A 16363-nucleotide genomic window follows, 5' to 3' on the forward strand; every position below is an offset into this window, starting at 1 on the left:
TATGCCACAAAGCAGCCCTTAGGAAATGCAAAAAAATAGAGATACTGCCTTGTGTTGTATCAGATCATAATGGACTGAGAGTAGAAATCAATGACAAAATAAAAAAAGGAAATTACTCCAAGACTTGGAGACTAAATAATATGCTATTGAATGAAACATGGATAACAAAAAACATCAGAGAGGAGATTAAAAAATTCTTAGAGGTCAATGAGAATGACAATATAACATATCAAAATCCCTGGGACACTATGAAAGCGGTACTAAGAGGAAAATTCATTGCATAGAGCGCATTCCAGAAAAGAATGAAGAGTCAACAATTAAATGGCCTAACGTTACAGCTCAAAGCCCTAGAAAAAGAAGAACAGAATAACAGCAAAAGTAGAAGAAGACAGGAAATAATTAAAATCAGAGCTGAAATCAATGAAATTGAAACAAAAGAAACTATTCAAAAAATTGACATAACAAAAAGTTGGTTCTTTGAGAAAGTAAACAAAATAGATAAACCCTTAGCCACACTAACAAAGAGAAGGAGAGAGAAGACTCAAATTACTAAAATACATGATGCAAAAGGAAATATCACGACAGACACCACTGAGATACAGAACATAATGAGAAGCTACTTTGAAAATCTGTATTCCAACAAAATAGAAAGTACTGAAGACATTGACAAATTTCTAGAGACATATGCTACGCCCAAACTGAACCAGGAGGACATACACAATTTAAACAGATCAATATCAAGCAATGAGATAGAAGAAGCCATTAAAAATCTACCATCCAAGAAAAGCCCAGGACCAGACGGGTTCTCAGCCGAGTTCTACAAGACCTTCAAAGAACTCATTCCAATACTTCTCAAAGTATTCTAGGAAATAGAAAAGGAGAGTACCCTACCGAACTCATTCTATGAACTAATGTCACCCTCATACCCAAACCAGGAAAAGACACATCAAGGAAAGAAAATTTTAGACCAATATCCTTGATGAATATAGATGCAAAGATCCTTAACAAAATATTGGCAAACCGTATCCAAAAATATATTAAGAAAATTATGCACCACAATCAAGTGGGGTTCATTCCTGGAATGCAAGGATGGTTCAACATTCGTAAATCAATAAACGTAATCCATCATGTCAATAGACTTAAGGATAAGAATCATATGGTTATTTCAATTGATGCAGAAAAAGCATTTGACAAAATACAACACCCCTTCATGCTCAAAACACTAGAAAAAATAGGGAAAGTAGGAACATACCTGAACACTGTAAAGGCTATTTATGCTAAGCCCATGGCCAACATCATTCTTAATGAAGAAAAACTGAAACCATTCCCTTTAAAAATGGGAACAAGACAGGGATGTTCTCTTTCACCACTTCTATTCAACATTGTCCTTGAAACTCTAGCCAGAGCAATTAGGCAGACTAAAGAAATTAAAGGGGTACAAATAGGAAAAGAGGAACTTAAGCTGTCACTATTTGCGGATGACATGATTCTATATTTAGAGGATCCAAAAACCTCCTCCAGAAAACTTCTAGACCTCATCAATGAATTCAGCAAAATAGCAGTCTATAAAATCAACACACATAAATCTACAGCATTTTTATATGCAAGCGATGAAACAGCTGAAAGGGAAATGAGGAAAACAACTCCATTTGCAATAGCCTCAAAAAAATAAAAAAATAAAATACTTGGGCATCAATCTAACCAAAGAGGTAAAAGATCTCTACAACGAAAACTACAAAACACTGAAGAAAGAAATTAAGGAAGACCTTAGAAGATGGAAAGATCTCCCATGTTCTTGGATAGGCAGAATTAATATTGTCAAAATGGCCATACTACCAAAAGTGCTATACAGATTCAATGCAATTCCAATTAAAATCCCAATGATGTACCTCACAGAAATAGAGCAAGCAATCATGAAATTCATCTGGAAAAATAAGAAACCCAGAATAGCTAAAGCAATCCTTAGCAGGAAGAATGAAACAGGGGGTATCGCAATACCAGAACTTCAACTATACTACAAAGCAATAGTAACAAAAACGGCATGGTATTGGTACCAAAATAGACAGGTAGATCAGTGGTACAGAATAGAGGACACGACACAAACCCAAATAAATACAATTTCTCATACTAGACAAAGGTGCCAAAAATATGCAATGGAGAAAAGATAGCCTCTTCAACAAATGGTGCTGGGAAAACTGGAAATCCATATGCAACAGAATGAAACTAAACCCCTATCTCTCACCCTGCACAAAAATCAACTCACAATGGATCCAGGACCTTGAAATCAGACCAGAGACACTGCATCTTATAGAAGAAAAAGTAGGTCCACATCTTCACCTTGTTGGCTTAGGATCAGACTTCCTTAACAGGACTCCCATAGCACAAGAAGTAAAAGCAAGAATCAATAACTGGGATAGGTTCAAACTAAATAGCTTTCTCTCAGCAAAGGAAACTATCAGCAATGTGAAGAGAGAGCCTACAGAGTGGGAGAAAATCTTTGCCACTCATACTTCAGATAGAGCACTAATTTCCAGAATATATGAAGAACTCAGAAAACTCTACACCAAGAATACAAATAATCCAATCAACAAATGGGCTAAGGAAATGAACAGACACTTCACAGAAGAAGATCTACAAGCAATCAACAGACATATGAAAAAATGTTCAACTTTTCTAGTAATAAGAGAATTGTAAGTCAAAACTACCCTAAGATTTCATCTCACCCCAATTAGAATGGTTATTATCAAGAATACAAGCAACAATAGGTGTTGGTGAGGATGTGGGGAAAAAGGTACACTCATACATTGCTGGTGGTGCTGCAAATTAGTGCAGCCACTCTGGAAAGCAGTGTGGAGATTCCTTAGAAAATTTGGAATGGACCTACCATTTGACCCAGCTATCCTACTCCTCGGCCTGTATCCAAAGGACTTAAAATCAGCATACTACAGAGATACAGCCACATCAATGTTCACAGCGGCTCAATTCACAATAGCCAGACTATGGAACCCACCTAGATGCCCTTCAGTTGATGAATGGATAAAGAAACTGTGATATATATATATATATATATATATATATATATATATATACAATGGAATATTACTCAGCTATAAAGAATAATAAAATTATGGCATTTGCAGGCAAATGGATGAAATTGGAGAATATCATGTTAATTGAGATAAGTCAATCTCAAAAATCCAAGAGGAATGATCTCACTGATAAGGGGATGATGACACTTAATAGGGGGTGGGAGGGGGACAAGAATGGAGGAAGGATGGACTGTATAGAGGGAAAAGAGAGGTGGGAGGGGTGTGGGGGAAGGAAAAAAATAACGGAATGAATCAAACATCATTACTCTATGTAAATATATGAATATGCAAATGGTATGCTGTTACTCCATGTACAAACAGAAACAACATGTATCCCATTTGTTTACAATAAAAATAAATTTAAAAAAAAGAAGGGGAAAAAGTAAAGCAGGGTGGGGATATCAAAGGGAAGTTTATACTTTTAGATAGAAGGGATATAGAAGAGTAGAAAAGGGGACTTTGGAGGGAAAGACTAACCATTGGATATCTAGGGGAAGGATATTCCAGGCAAAGGAATATCAGGTTCAAAAGCCCTGAATTAGTAGAATACCCACAATGTTTACAGAATAGCAAGATGCTTGTGTGACTGGAGGATGATTATATAAGACTTTGGCTTTATTTCTAGGACTTTAAAAGGACTAATCATGGACTGATATGATCAAGTTTACATTGCAAATGTATTGTAGGAGGGCAGGAGTAGTAGCAGAAAGATGAGTTGGGAAGCTAATGCAGTATCCCAAGAAGAAATAATGATGATATAAACCAAAATCTTTGCAGTGGAGGTAGTAAGATTATCACATTCTAGACTATATTGATTTATCTTGAAGATATGATATATATTTTGGTAATAGAAGCTGATAATGTTAGTGCATGGGCACATGGTATACGAGAGATAAGGAGGAGTCAGAGATGCCTTTCTAGGTATTTGGCACAAACAATTGGAAAAATAACCTTAAATTTAAGAAAATAAAAGAGATCATCTTTTCTCTAAATTACCTGTCCCTTCTTGTAAGGCTATAGTTTTCCAGAGAATTACCTGTCTTGGCTTTAATGAACATATCCAGTGTTTTAATTTACTTAATATTTTTGTACAGTATTCCTCCTGAGAACTGTACATAGACAAAGCTGGGACTGCTGCCAGATAATGGTAGAAATGAGGGTAGTGCAGTTGATTGAAGGGAACTTTGAGAAAAAATAAGAAAAATTCTAATTACTATCTCAAAATATTGTTCTGTTGCATAAGGAATGTAGATGTCATGCAGCCCAAATTCCTCTCATTATTGGATGTGCCATGCATTTTTCAGCATTAATGGTAAATGACTAATCAACTTTTCTTCATTCTTCTCAATAAGGAGAAGTCCATTACCTTATGGAAGTGTCTACATTAGTAACTGATATCACTGAAAGACATCATATGGCTGAGCTTCTTTGAATCTGTAATAAAAAGAAGCATAATTTAGCCTTTCTTTGTAATTTAGGATGAGTTTTTTTATTGTACATCAGAGTAGTCAACTCACTGAATTCAACTGCATTTTCTCTTTTTCTGGGTATAATTATCTAGTTTATTAAACCACTTATCATAAAATATAAATTCTAGGCTGCCTAAACATCCTGGGAGCAGAGCATGAGATAGCAAAAATATCCTCAGTTTTAGAAAGATTGGATTGAACCATGAAGAATGAGCTGGAGACTGCTTTCTGCTCACTGAAATTTCCATTCTCTACTTCTTCCTGGCATATTGGCCAACTTGGTTTCCCAGCTTCCCTTGTAGTTTACTGTGGCCCTCTTTTAAAGTTGTAGTCAATGGAATGTGAGTAGAAGATATATACACAATTTCTATAACTACCCAATAAAACCTGTTCCTTTCATTTTTTGGTTGGATGAAATATAGACAACCTTTGGGAACCTGTGGAAGCTATTTGTTGAGACTAAAGTGTCTGCAAAGCCAGAAACTTGAATCACTTCATGTTAAATTGCTATGTCATGGTCTTGTTTCCCCTTTTAGTGTTTATTATGTGATCAATAAATAATTTTTGAGTTAATATAAATTTTGGATTTATTCATTATAGCAACTCAAAAGATGAAAACATAGCTTCAGAAACTGGTAGGGATCAATGTTAATATATAGAGGAATGGAATTCCAATATAAGGGATAGTGGCTATAAAAAATATAGGATTATATGTGACTGGAATAATAAATACAGTGCAACTAGACTACCTATATTAAAATTATATAGGAGAAACATGGTCAAAGATGTGTAATAGATTTGAATAAGCAGTAAGTATATAGTGTGTTCTGGGAGTAGTAAATGGTAGTTGAAGAAGAAAAAGATATCAGATATGTCAAATAGAGATATAATTGTCTGGGCAGGGAATTGATTTGAATGTATAAGAAAGATAAATTAATTGTAAATGGATTACCAGGAGAACTATAATGCCTTTGAATAGAAATTAATAAATTATGAGCATTACTTACCAACACAATTATATTATCTTTATTTCTAATAAACTGGGACTTGAATTCCTAAACCTACCCACATATGAGGGAAGTATCTCTAGGTGTTATACCAGAAAAGCACACACTACAGCTTTGTACAGGTCTAGCTTGCTAATCATTTGGGGATAGATCCATTGTGAGCTATGATGAATCTATCTTTTACCTCAGTCCTTGATGGTTAGATAAAGGTTGTCCTTTCTATTAGTTTTACTGGTTCTATCCTTAATCTTGCTATATTATCATAATATTGGTATAAAAGGGTGGGGGTATATAAGGATAATGACCTTAGAGAAAAGAATCAAAGGAAAGCAAGCATATCTGCCTAATTCTTAAACCTTGCCAGAGCAGTGTCAAGGGTGAAGGAATGTGAAAGGAACTTCACTTTCAAGAAGTCGTGGGTCCATTTACATATTAGCGAGAAGACATGCTAAAGGGAAGCAAGTAACCAAGGGAACATAAAATACCCAGATAAAGGAATCTAAAAGAGGAAGAGTAAAATAATCCCCAGATTAAAAGTATTTAAAACAATGTATGTTTCTTACTAAGCTAGCTTGTATATACCGGTCATCTAGAGCATGTGACATGTCATGGTGTGCAATAAGAACCCAACTCTATGTAAGAAAGCAATCATAAAGAGGGAAAGGGGCTGGTGATAGTCTTCAAAATGGGTGAATTAAAAATGAAGGTCATTTTTTAAAGCAATCCTTCTAATTTTGTTTCTCATTACACAAAAATATTCCATCTTCTATTTCTATCATTTAATATTGTTCAAGTTCTTGAATATATTTATATTGTTTTCTCCTCAGTTTAGGAGAATCTTGAACTCTTTTAAAAGGTTAGAAATTGCTCATAACAAGTTACAAATCAGGAATATTATCTATAATGCAATTCATTTTTTAGAGGCAAAAATAATTAGCCAACTTTAATTTTTTAATTTTATACAGTGTTGAGTATTACATGCTTTCCTTACTTAGTAAACTAAGTAAATAGAATTTCTAGAAGAAATAGGGCAAGGGTATTGGAAGAAATAATGATGTGTGCCCATTATGTGACAGTCATGTGATTATCACAATATGTAAAAATTTTCTCATTCAATATGCAAAAATTTTCTAATTTAATTTAATCTCCACTACATTGTATCAGAGAAAGGAGGCTAATGATTATCTGATCATTCATGACTTTTATGATTTTAATTTTACAAATGATTTTGAGCTTGGTTTAGTGGTAATAACAATCATAATTACAAATCCAGAGGTTGGGTAAAAAGAAAGATATATCGGTGAAAAGGAGAAATATAGTTTAGGCAATAAATATTTTAGAGAATAAAGCCCCTTCTGGATTCCTGGACCTACCACATACTTTTCCTGGCAAAGACATTTCAGTCTGTGAATGGAATCTGAAGTGTGACATGTGTGCAATAAAAGGTAAATTTTCTGAGGGAGTAACTGTGTCCTAACATATTCCTTACTTCTTCTTTGGTGAGGTTATCTTGGAGGAAGTTGAAAAACAACCTGTTGAGATTGATGGTGAGGTTTGATTGAAACAAATTTCTTCCATGTAGAAAAATTTGAATTGGAAGTAGAGGAACAGAGAATGCTTGAAAAGGGTATGTCTCAAGGTTGAGAGAAGAATTGAATTTTCACACCAGACATGTTAGACGGGTTTCTCATGGCTTTTGGGGTAAGGCTGGAAACACTGGAGGCTCAAGTATTTATCACAGGGTAGGAAAAGAGTATTTCTACTACACTGTATCAGAGAATGGAGACTAATCATGATGAGCATGGCTGAGAATTGGATTCATCACTTGTGGCAGTCATATAGTTCAAGATACACTGTGACATTGTAAGGCACTGTGTATCTGCCTTTATCTGCAGCCTGCATGTCCTACCCAGGATTACATGCCTGAGAATTAATGATAGCAATAACAGATTTAGCACAGCTTCTGATTTGTCTGAGTAGTATAAGACCTTCAACTGCACTGAAGGTGGGTACATAGGTATTCAAGGGCTCGTCTATGTATTTGAAACATTCCTTAATAAAATGTTTACAAATTCACAGTTGAGATACAAAAATTTGGTCACAGATTCAAAGTACATGGAAGATAGCATTTGTTGAACTCTACAGAAATCTTGCTCACTGATAGTATCCTTAGATTGGTGTCTGTCCCTTGGATCCATTATGCTTATAGTCAAATGTTAATTACACAGTGAGAATTTCCTGGAATACTCTATTTAAAATAGCAGTTCCTTTCCAATGTTCCCTACTCTTTGATCCTAATTTGTTTTAGTCCATGGTATTTTTTAGCATATTATATATTTTTCATATTGCATTTATTTTCATTCCCACCCCCATAGAGTTTCTGGTATGTTTTAGTTACTGTTCTATCAGAAAAAGCTTAGTTTCACACTTTATGAAATTATGTTTATTGTTAAACGATGGCCAATATTGACTCTTTTAAAAACCAACATATCTCTTCCTCCTCATCACTAGATTATGTGAAACAAATCATGAATATTTCATGAATATTTCATTATTACTTCTGCAAAACCTAAGAAGTCTTGTTTCATATATACCTGCAATATATTGCTAAAATGTGATGATTAGTTTTCAGTGTTTCCAAATATCATATCAGTATTCAGACTTCCTCTACAATTTTTCAAATGTTTAATCAAAATACAAATGAGTTCATCATTTTGTGTTTGTTTTACATGATACATACTTAAACACACAGCAACTCCCTTGTTTTCCTTAAGGTTTATTCATTGAAGAAACCAGGGCATTTGTCCTGCAGAGATTTCTACTTCCTAAAATTTTGCCCACTGCATCCCCATTGTGTTTAATATATTTCATGTCCCCTTGTTTTTGTAAATTGACAGCAAGATCTAACATTTGATTTTTTTTTTTTTTTGAGCAAGGATACTTTGTAGGTGGTGATATGTGTTACAACAAGATAATTAATACCTAGTGACTTCAGGAATGTTAGTGTCCATTAATAAACATTGCCTATGTCAACTATTTTATTATTGTTCTGTAAAATTGTGATACTTTATATTTTGCTCCTTCATTTATTAGCTAAAACATGTCTGCACAGGAAATCTTTGTTTAATCAATTCTTTAGATACCCTGAGTTACACAAGTCATCCTGGAAAGACAGGTTAAATGCTTGCTACTTACCCTTAATTATAAATTTTTAGATCAGTGAAGTTTCCTAGCATCTTCCAGAGGATACCATAGTAGCGCAAATAATTATGATGAATTCATTAATTTTAATAATATATCGTGTATGATGCCATTGCATTTATTCTTATTAATGCTCAAATTGTTCCTTCTTTGGCTAATGAGTTTCTTCAAGTTAACCTTTTTGATACAATTCAGTCATCTTTAAAATTTTTACTTGCTTTCTAACATGATATATTGTCTCAAGTTCATTTAGTAGACATTTTGTCCCAGGCTTGCAGTCATTAATTTCTTCAAAGATCCTTAGTTCCCTTAGTGAGAATAATATATAGAGACCCCAGTCTGGATAAAATCAGAATAAATTGTTGCAGGTATAGTCATTATTTTTAGATTTTTTTTCCCAATGTGCTGAGCTTGAAAATGTATTTGCATTTTTTCTTTATAAAATCTTGGTTCCTACTAACATTAACATAATTGTTCTTTTCTCCTCTGCCTCACTGCCTTGGAGTGGAGAACGAGAGTGGGGGGAGTGTGTTTGTACATAGTATAAAGTAGAAATAAAGACCACAGAAATGGGACAAACAGGCCATTTATTCAGAGTGTGCATGTACATAGTTCCAAATTCAATTCTAATCGAGATATTTGGAGAATTCAAGCTTATATTGCCTTCTACCCTGTTTTCTGCCTTTATATGTAACCATTTTAAAAATAAATTTTATAATTTATACTTTCATTTTTAAATGTAAGCAAGCATATACACTTCAATGTTTATTTAATGAGTATGTTTATATTTATATACAATTTTTCATAAATAGTAACATGCAAAACATAATTATTTCTTGCTTGAATTTTATACTTAATATATCCTGAAACTCATGTGCAGTATATATATAGATATATATGTATATATCTATAGATGTTTATATATAGATATTAAAGCTTCATTGTACTTAGAGGTAGAGTTTGAAAAGCTTTCCTACTCCAGGATTACTAAGTAATCTGAATGTTTTCAATTTCATTGCACTGACTTCATTTAAAAATGAAATTGTTATGGACCATTTGTATATGTTGAAGTTTTCCTAAATATGCTTTGACTTATTTTACACATAATCATTTGAAAATCAGCAAAATTGGTTTTTCTTTGTATTTCTTTCTTCTTAGTTTAGAATGAGTCCTGGAGGAATTGTCAGATAATTGATTGGTTGACCTACATGTGCAGTTGAGGGAGTTTTAAAGATTCTTTTCTGCTTACCACAAAGAAAATCTCCTGAGATTCATACACATGCAGTTGTTTAATTTATCTTGCAGTTTTAAGTGTCACATAAAGTTCAAAAAACAGATTATTGAGCCATTAAACTAAGTTCTAAGATGTTTTATCTTTCTAATGGGATAACACAGAGAATCTGGTCAAGGGTTTGATCTATAACCCTGTATAACATAGTTTAAATTTTTGTTTAGGCAGTTTGGAAAGGCTTTATTTTGCGAAAGAAATTGACAACAGCTCTAGAGGCTATCAAAAATGAAGAATCTGAAGAAGAATATGAAGAAGTAGATTTACAGGATTTTACATTTGGTGAAGTAAGTACCAACTCCAACAAACAATTATTCCTCCTAAAATTCTTCCAGTACACTGTTTTGATGCTAAGCTAGTTTCTAAGGTGTTTATACTAGTAATTTTATATTATAGTTTGTTTTTGCCAAGTAACATTTGAGTCATATGCTGCTTATTTCCTAATGTCATCTTCATTTGCCCTGTAAGCTTGTACAGTGTGTAGGAGGTGGTCCTAGAATGGATATAATAATACCTTGTATCCTTTAGCCAGATTTCTCAGAGACTAGTGTCTTATGTAGCCATAGTCCAGTTACCAGTTTAGGAATTAATATTGCTGCAATACTATGATCCAGTTGACTTTATTCAAATTTTCCAGTAGTCCTACTAATGTCCCATTTTTAGTCTGAGATTCAGTGAAGACATTTTACATTTAGCTGTCATTTTCCCTTAGTTTTCTTTAAACTGGAAAAATTCCTCAGATTTTTTTCTTATTTCATGAACTTGATACTTTAAAGAGTACAGAAGTCTTCCTTTTGTCCATGGTCTAAAATATTAAATGGAAAATTCCAGAAATAAATAATTTATTAGTTTAAAACCATGCACAGTCCTTAGTAGTGTGATGAAATCTCTTATGGTCATTCTTCATGCTTCCCAGGACATGAATCATCTCTTTCTCCACAGTATCCACACTGTATACGATACCTGCCCACTAGCTTCTTAGTAGATATCACAGTTACCAGATCACTGTTTCAGCATCATAGTGCTTGTGTCCTTTATTAGCATTACTTGTGGAACTGGAGTGTAAAACCAGTGATGCTGGCAACGTTTTATATATCATATATAGGGTCTTGTACAATTCACAGTTTCATGTATCTATTGGGTCGTGGACCAGTATCCAGTGAATAACTCTTAAGAGTTAAATATAATTTTACAATTGCATATGTGAACATATATATATATATATATAATGAGAATTTTGACATTCAGTAATATAGTATTTTTCAAAGTTCAATCAGGAAAGTTAAATCGATTTTATATATTTTCTCTGTCAGATGTAAATTATCAAGTCTCCAAATTTCACTGTAATACTGAATTATGAATTCATTAATATTATATCAATAAGACTAAGATGAGGGGCTGCAGTTGTGGCTCAGTGGTAGAGCCTTTGTCTATTATGTATGAGGCACTGGGTTTGATCCTGAGTACCACATAAAAATAAATAAATAAAATAAAAGTATTGCGTCCATCTACAGCTAAAAAAATATTTTAAAAAGACTAACATGAAACTATTGTTGACATAACACTATTGCTCACATATGAATTGTTTTTCTAATTATATATAGTCAAAACTTCATCACAAGGAAGTCTTTAAAAATTCAGCATTTTTCCTTTAGGATAGGAAATCACTTTTCAGAACATGCTGCTAATCAGTATGTCTCTAGAAATGCCAGTATTAATGTTTTTTAATTGATGTGTGGGTAAAATAATTTTAAAATTTACTACTATTTCACCTTCTTTTGTCTTTAAATCTCAAATACTCAAAAGAAATGAACTGTTTCTTTACTAAAATTCCCTTATATAGTCAGTTATATATCCTTGGGAGAATGTATTTTTATTTATATTCAGTAAAAAAATTCCTAGCCATCTTGAAAATAATTAACATGATTTTAAATCACAGTATACCTTTCATGCAAAATCCTTGTGGTTTATTAGCCTTTGTAAATTTCTTTCTGATGTTCTTCAAAACTAAATTCAATTTACCTTGATTTTGAAGAGATGAATTAGTTGAACATTTTTCACTGAACAGGATTTGTTTACAATGAATTTCAATATGGAAAATACTGTTCATAATGACTTGTATTATTGAGAAGCCAATTCTATCTGAAATTGTCATACTGATTAAAAAATAATATAGACAGATTTTTGAAATGTCCATAATAGCAAGAAACTATGAAGTTTTCTTTCATAGTGGTAGTATACATTTTTATTAGATTTTTTTCCTAGCTATTTGGTGTTTTCTCACATCGTGCTTGATTAGCATATAGAAATGTATTTTTTCATATTGATTGTGTATGCAACCACTTTGATGAAATCATTTATTATGTTTAATAGATTATCAAGTCTTTTAAATGTTCTGTACACCTAATCATGTCATCTCTGGATAATGATAGTTCTTTTTCTTTTGCCTTTTATTCCTGTTTTTCTTATTGCCTTGTTATGATTATTACCACAAGTACAATTTGCATATAGTGATGGTCATTACAAACAACATTTTCTACTTTCTGATTTCAGGGTGAAAATTTCAATATGCCCCTCTAAATAGGTCACATAGAAGCTATGGTTAAACGAGGTTATCTTCCTTAGCATCTTCAGAGTTAAAGATGATGATGATTATGATGATGATCCTTCCTATATGTTTTTTAAGTTATATATATCAAATAATTTCTATGAAGATAACTGATTACTTTCTAACACTGAACCTTGTCTTCCTAGAATAAAATAATTTAGTTATAATGTATTTTCTTTTTAACATATTAATAGATTTGACTTCCTAATATTTTGTTTATGTTTCTTTCATTTGTACTCAAGACATTGAGACTATAAATTTTATTTCTTGTGTAGGTTTCTCTTTGGATTTTGGTGCAAAGCTTGTATTGGCCTTGTACATGTGGTTGAAATATGTTTCCTCTGTTTCTATTTTCTATAAGAGTTTGATGTAGGATTGCTCTTATTTGTATAAAGTTTATCTTAGCACATAGTGTATTAGGGAAATGTTCCAGGCAAACTTGAAAGAAATATGTATGCAGCAGGTGTTAAGTATATTGTTATTAAAACCTTGTTTTCTTCAAGTTTTTTTTAATTGTGTGCTTAAAGATGTTTTCTTAGTGGTTTGTGGGGAGGGATGGTATATTAGCTACAGAGAGAGAAGTACTAAAATCTCTTATTGTGATTGCAGATTTCTATAAATTGGTTTTTAGTTTTCTCAGATTTGACCTCATACATTGAAGCTATTAGAACACACACATTTAGAATAGTTAAGTCGTTGTATCATTGACACTTCTGTCATATTTTTCTATTTTTAACTGTAGTTTTCCTCTTTAACTAATGGCCTTTCAGACCAAGTATGTGTATTTCTAAGCATTCACATTCAAAATTTGTTTTTCTCTTTAAAGTCTCTCTCATAACTGTACAGTTAGGTTTTGCTTAGTTTTACAGTCTTTTCTGCTTTTAATTTTCTTTTCCTTGCAATATTCACTCTAATTTATTCTATTTTAATTAAGAGTGCAAGTTGGCTTATGTATGCCATCCTTCTGTTTGTTTTCTGTGTCCTGTTTGTGGCACTATGTTTAGTTTTTGAGTTTTTGCTCCATTAATCTCCTTTTGCATTAATCACATATTTTTGTTTTTTTTTTTTTTGTTTTGCCTCTTCAATACCTTGTTACATTCTTTATGAATTTCCCTTTTTGGTTTTGTGTTTTATTTTTCGTTTGGCTTTGTTTTTAAAATTGAGATATTAAAATCTTATGGATTTATTATATACAACATGATGTTTGAAGTGTATATACCTTGCTGAATGACTAAGTCTAGATATGAACTATCACTTACAGCTATCATTTATGTAGTGAGAACACTTCATATCCACTCTTAGCATTTTTGAGAACACCATGCATTGTTCATCGTGTCATATAATAGATCTATTACAGCTTATTCCTTCTTTCTAACTAAAATTTTGTGTTCTTGATCAACATCTCCTCTCGCCCAAACCATTGCAGTCTCTGGGACCACCATTCTACTCTCTGTTATGAGATCAGATTTTTCAGATACCCCATATGTAAGTGAGATCATATGGTATTTGTCTTTCTGTGCCTGGCTTATATCACTGGGTATAATGTTCTCCAGGTTCATTTATCTTGTTGCAAATGGAATAATTTATTTTTTTTGACTGAGTAATATCCAGTTTTGTATGTATGTGGCTTTTTCTTTATTCACAGACAGTTAGTTTAATTTCATATCCTAATGATAATGAATAATGCTGCAATAAACATGGGAGGACAGATATCTCTTCAACATATTGATTTCATTTGGGTAGATTCCCAGTAATAGGACTGTTGGATAATTTGGTAGTTCTATTTTTAATTTTTGAGGAAACTCCATAGTGTTTCCTATAATGGCTTGTAATAATTTACCTTTACACCAACAGTATTAGACAGTTCATTTTCATCAATGTACTTGACAACTCTTGTTACTTTGTCTTTTTAACAATAGTCATTCTAACAATTGTGAGGTGATGTGTCATTGTAATTTTAACTTGCATTTCCCTGATAATAGTGATGTGATACAATTTTATCATATACCTGTTGACCTTTGTCTTCTTTTGAGAAAAGTCTATTCACATACTTTGCCGATTTTTTACAACAGGTTTTTTTTTTTTTTGCTTTTTTTTTTTTTTTAGATCTTCATGTATTTTAAATACTAACTCCTTATCAGATGTATAGTTAGTAAGTATTTTACTATGTTGGTTGATTCTTTGCTTCATTAATCATTTCCTCTGCTACATGGAACTACAAAAATTTGGTTCAGTCCCTTTTGTCTAGTTTTGTTTTTGTTGTCTGTGGCTTTGGGTTCTTATAAAAAAATAAATCATATCAATGTCCTGGAATGTTTTGTGTTTTAATTTGTTGTTTCTTTTGACCTACCTTAGAGTTCACTGATTAACTCTTTTGCTTTATCTAATAATTTTTAGCATATCTTCTGAATTCTTCATTTTTTAAAATTTAGGTCTACAATTTCTATTTGATTCTTTTATTTAAATTCCTCTTCAAGTTTTATATCATCTTCTGTAAATTTTCTTGAACATTTCAAGTATGGTATTTTTGAAACTCTTAGTTAATGCAATGCCTGGCTCACTTATAGGTTTATTTCTATTGGCTATTTATCTCTTGAATTTTTACTCAGTTTATCTTCTTTCCATGCATTTAATCTTTGGTTATGTACCAGACTTCATCTATGTAAAGGTGTTTCCTTTCTCTAAAGAGGATTAATTTTACTCTGAAAAGCAGTTATTGTATAGCAGAGATTCTTGAGAGGTTATGTTCAAAGTATTTTATAGCTGTTCTATTTTTTATTTCTCTTAGAGTTAAAACAGTTTGGTGTTTCATCTGAAAGCCTGATGTATATATCAGGTTTCTTTTGACTTATTTGTCCCTGAATTCCAGTCCCTTTCTCTATTCTACCAATTGACTGAAAAATTTTGTTCTTAGGTCTTTATTTCCCAATTATGGCTATTCTATGTTTTTCAGCATCTCATCTGCACATTTACTACTTGGAACTGCAAAACATGAAGGGAAGTTGTAGACATGACTTTGAGCTCATATTTCTTTAGTTCTCTCAACTCTGGGATCTTGGTCCTTCAGTCCTCACTACCTTAGTATTCGTATACTTCAACATTTTTCACTTTATTTCAGTGAAACTCTATAAGCAGTTCTCAAATTTATGTTTGGCATCTCTTTCCTGTTAATAAATTTTAAATTTTACTGAAGGAACATTTTCCTGAAGGGAAATATATGGCTCACATCAGCATCAGACTCTACTTTCTAAGATATTGGCTCTCTTTGTCCTGGCTACCTTGATTGCTCTTAAGTGCCTTTAGCTCCTGTTTTTTAGATGATGACTTTTAGAATATTTATAGAGTTATCAGGAGAATGTCAATTCTAATTCAAGCTAATATCATCATTGTCAGAATTGTTATCTTTATAAATGAATATTTCAACCATCAGCACATCTTAAGTTTTCTAGGTAGTGTTCTTACCACAGTGAACAAAAGATATTAGATTTCTGAACTCACGGGCATATATTTTACTTGAGATGACAGCATGCACGTGAATCTACAGTATACTGTAAGATATTGAAAACAGCTATAAAAAATAAGATTAAGGGACAAAACATAGTACTTGAATGATCAGAAAATTTCTGTGTAATATATAACATTTGTATAAGGATTCAAAAATAAATTGAAGAAATAGCCATAGGAAAATACTACTTGGGGCT

At 32.4% G+C, this 16363-nt stretch overlaps 1 protein-coding gene across 1 annotated transcript in view; it reads left to right on the forward strand.

Annotated features, from left to right (window-relative positions):
• The window catches only part of LRRIQ1 (leucine rich repeats and IQ motif containing 1), a 168201-nt gene that overhangs the window by 74032 nt on the left and 77806 nt on the right, over positions 1 to 16363 (forward strand). Inside the window, 1 exon segment of the mRNA XM_079143272.1 lies at positions 10222 to 10341. Coding sequence (XP_078999398.1) covers positions 10222 to 10341 — 120 coding nt within the window.

Source organism: Sciurus vulgaris, assembly GCF_902686455.1.
Source record: "Sciurus vulgaris genome assembly, chromosome: 5".
Taxonomy (NCBI): domain Eukaryota; kingdom Metazoa; phylum Chordata; class Mammalia; order Rodentia; family Sciuridae; genus Sciurus; species Sciurus vulgaris.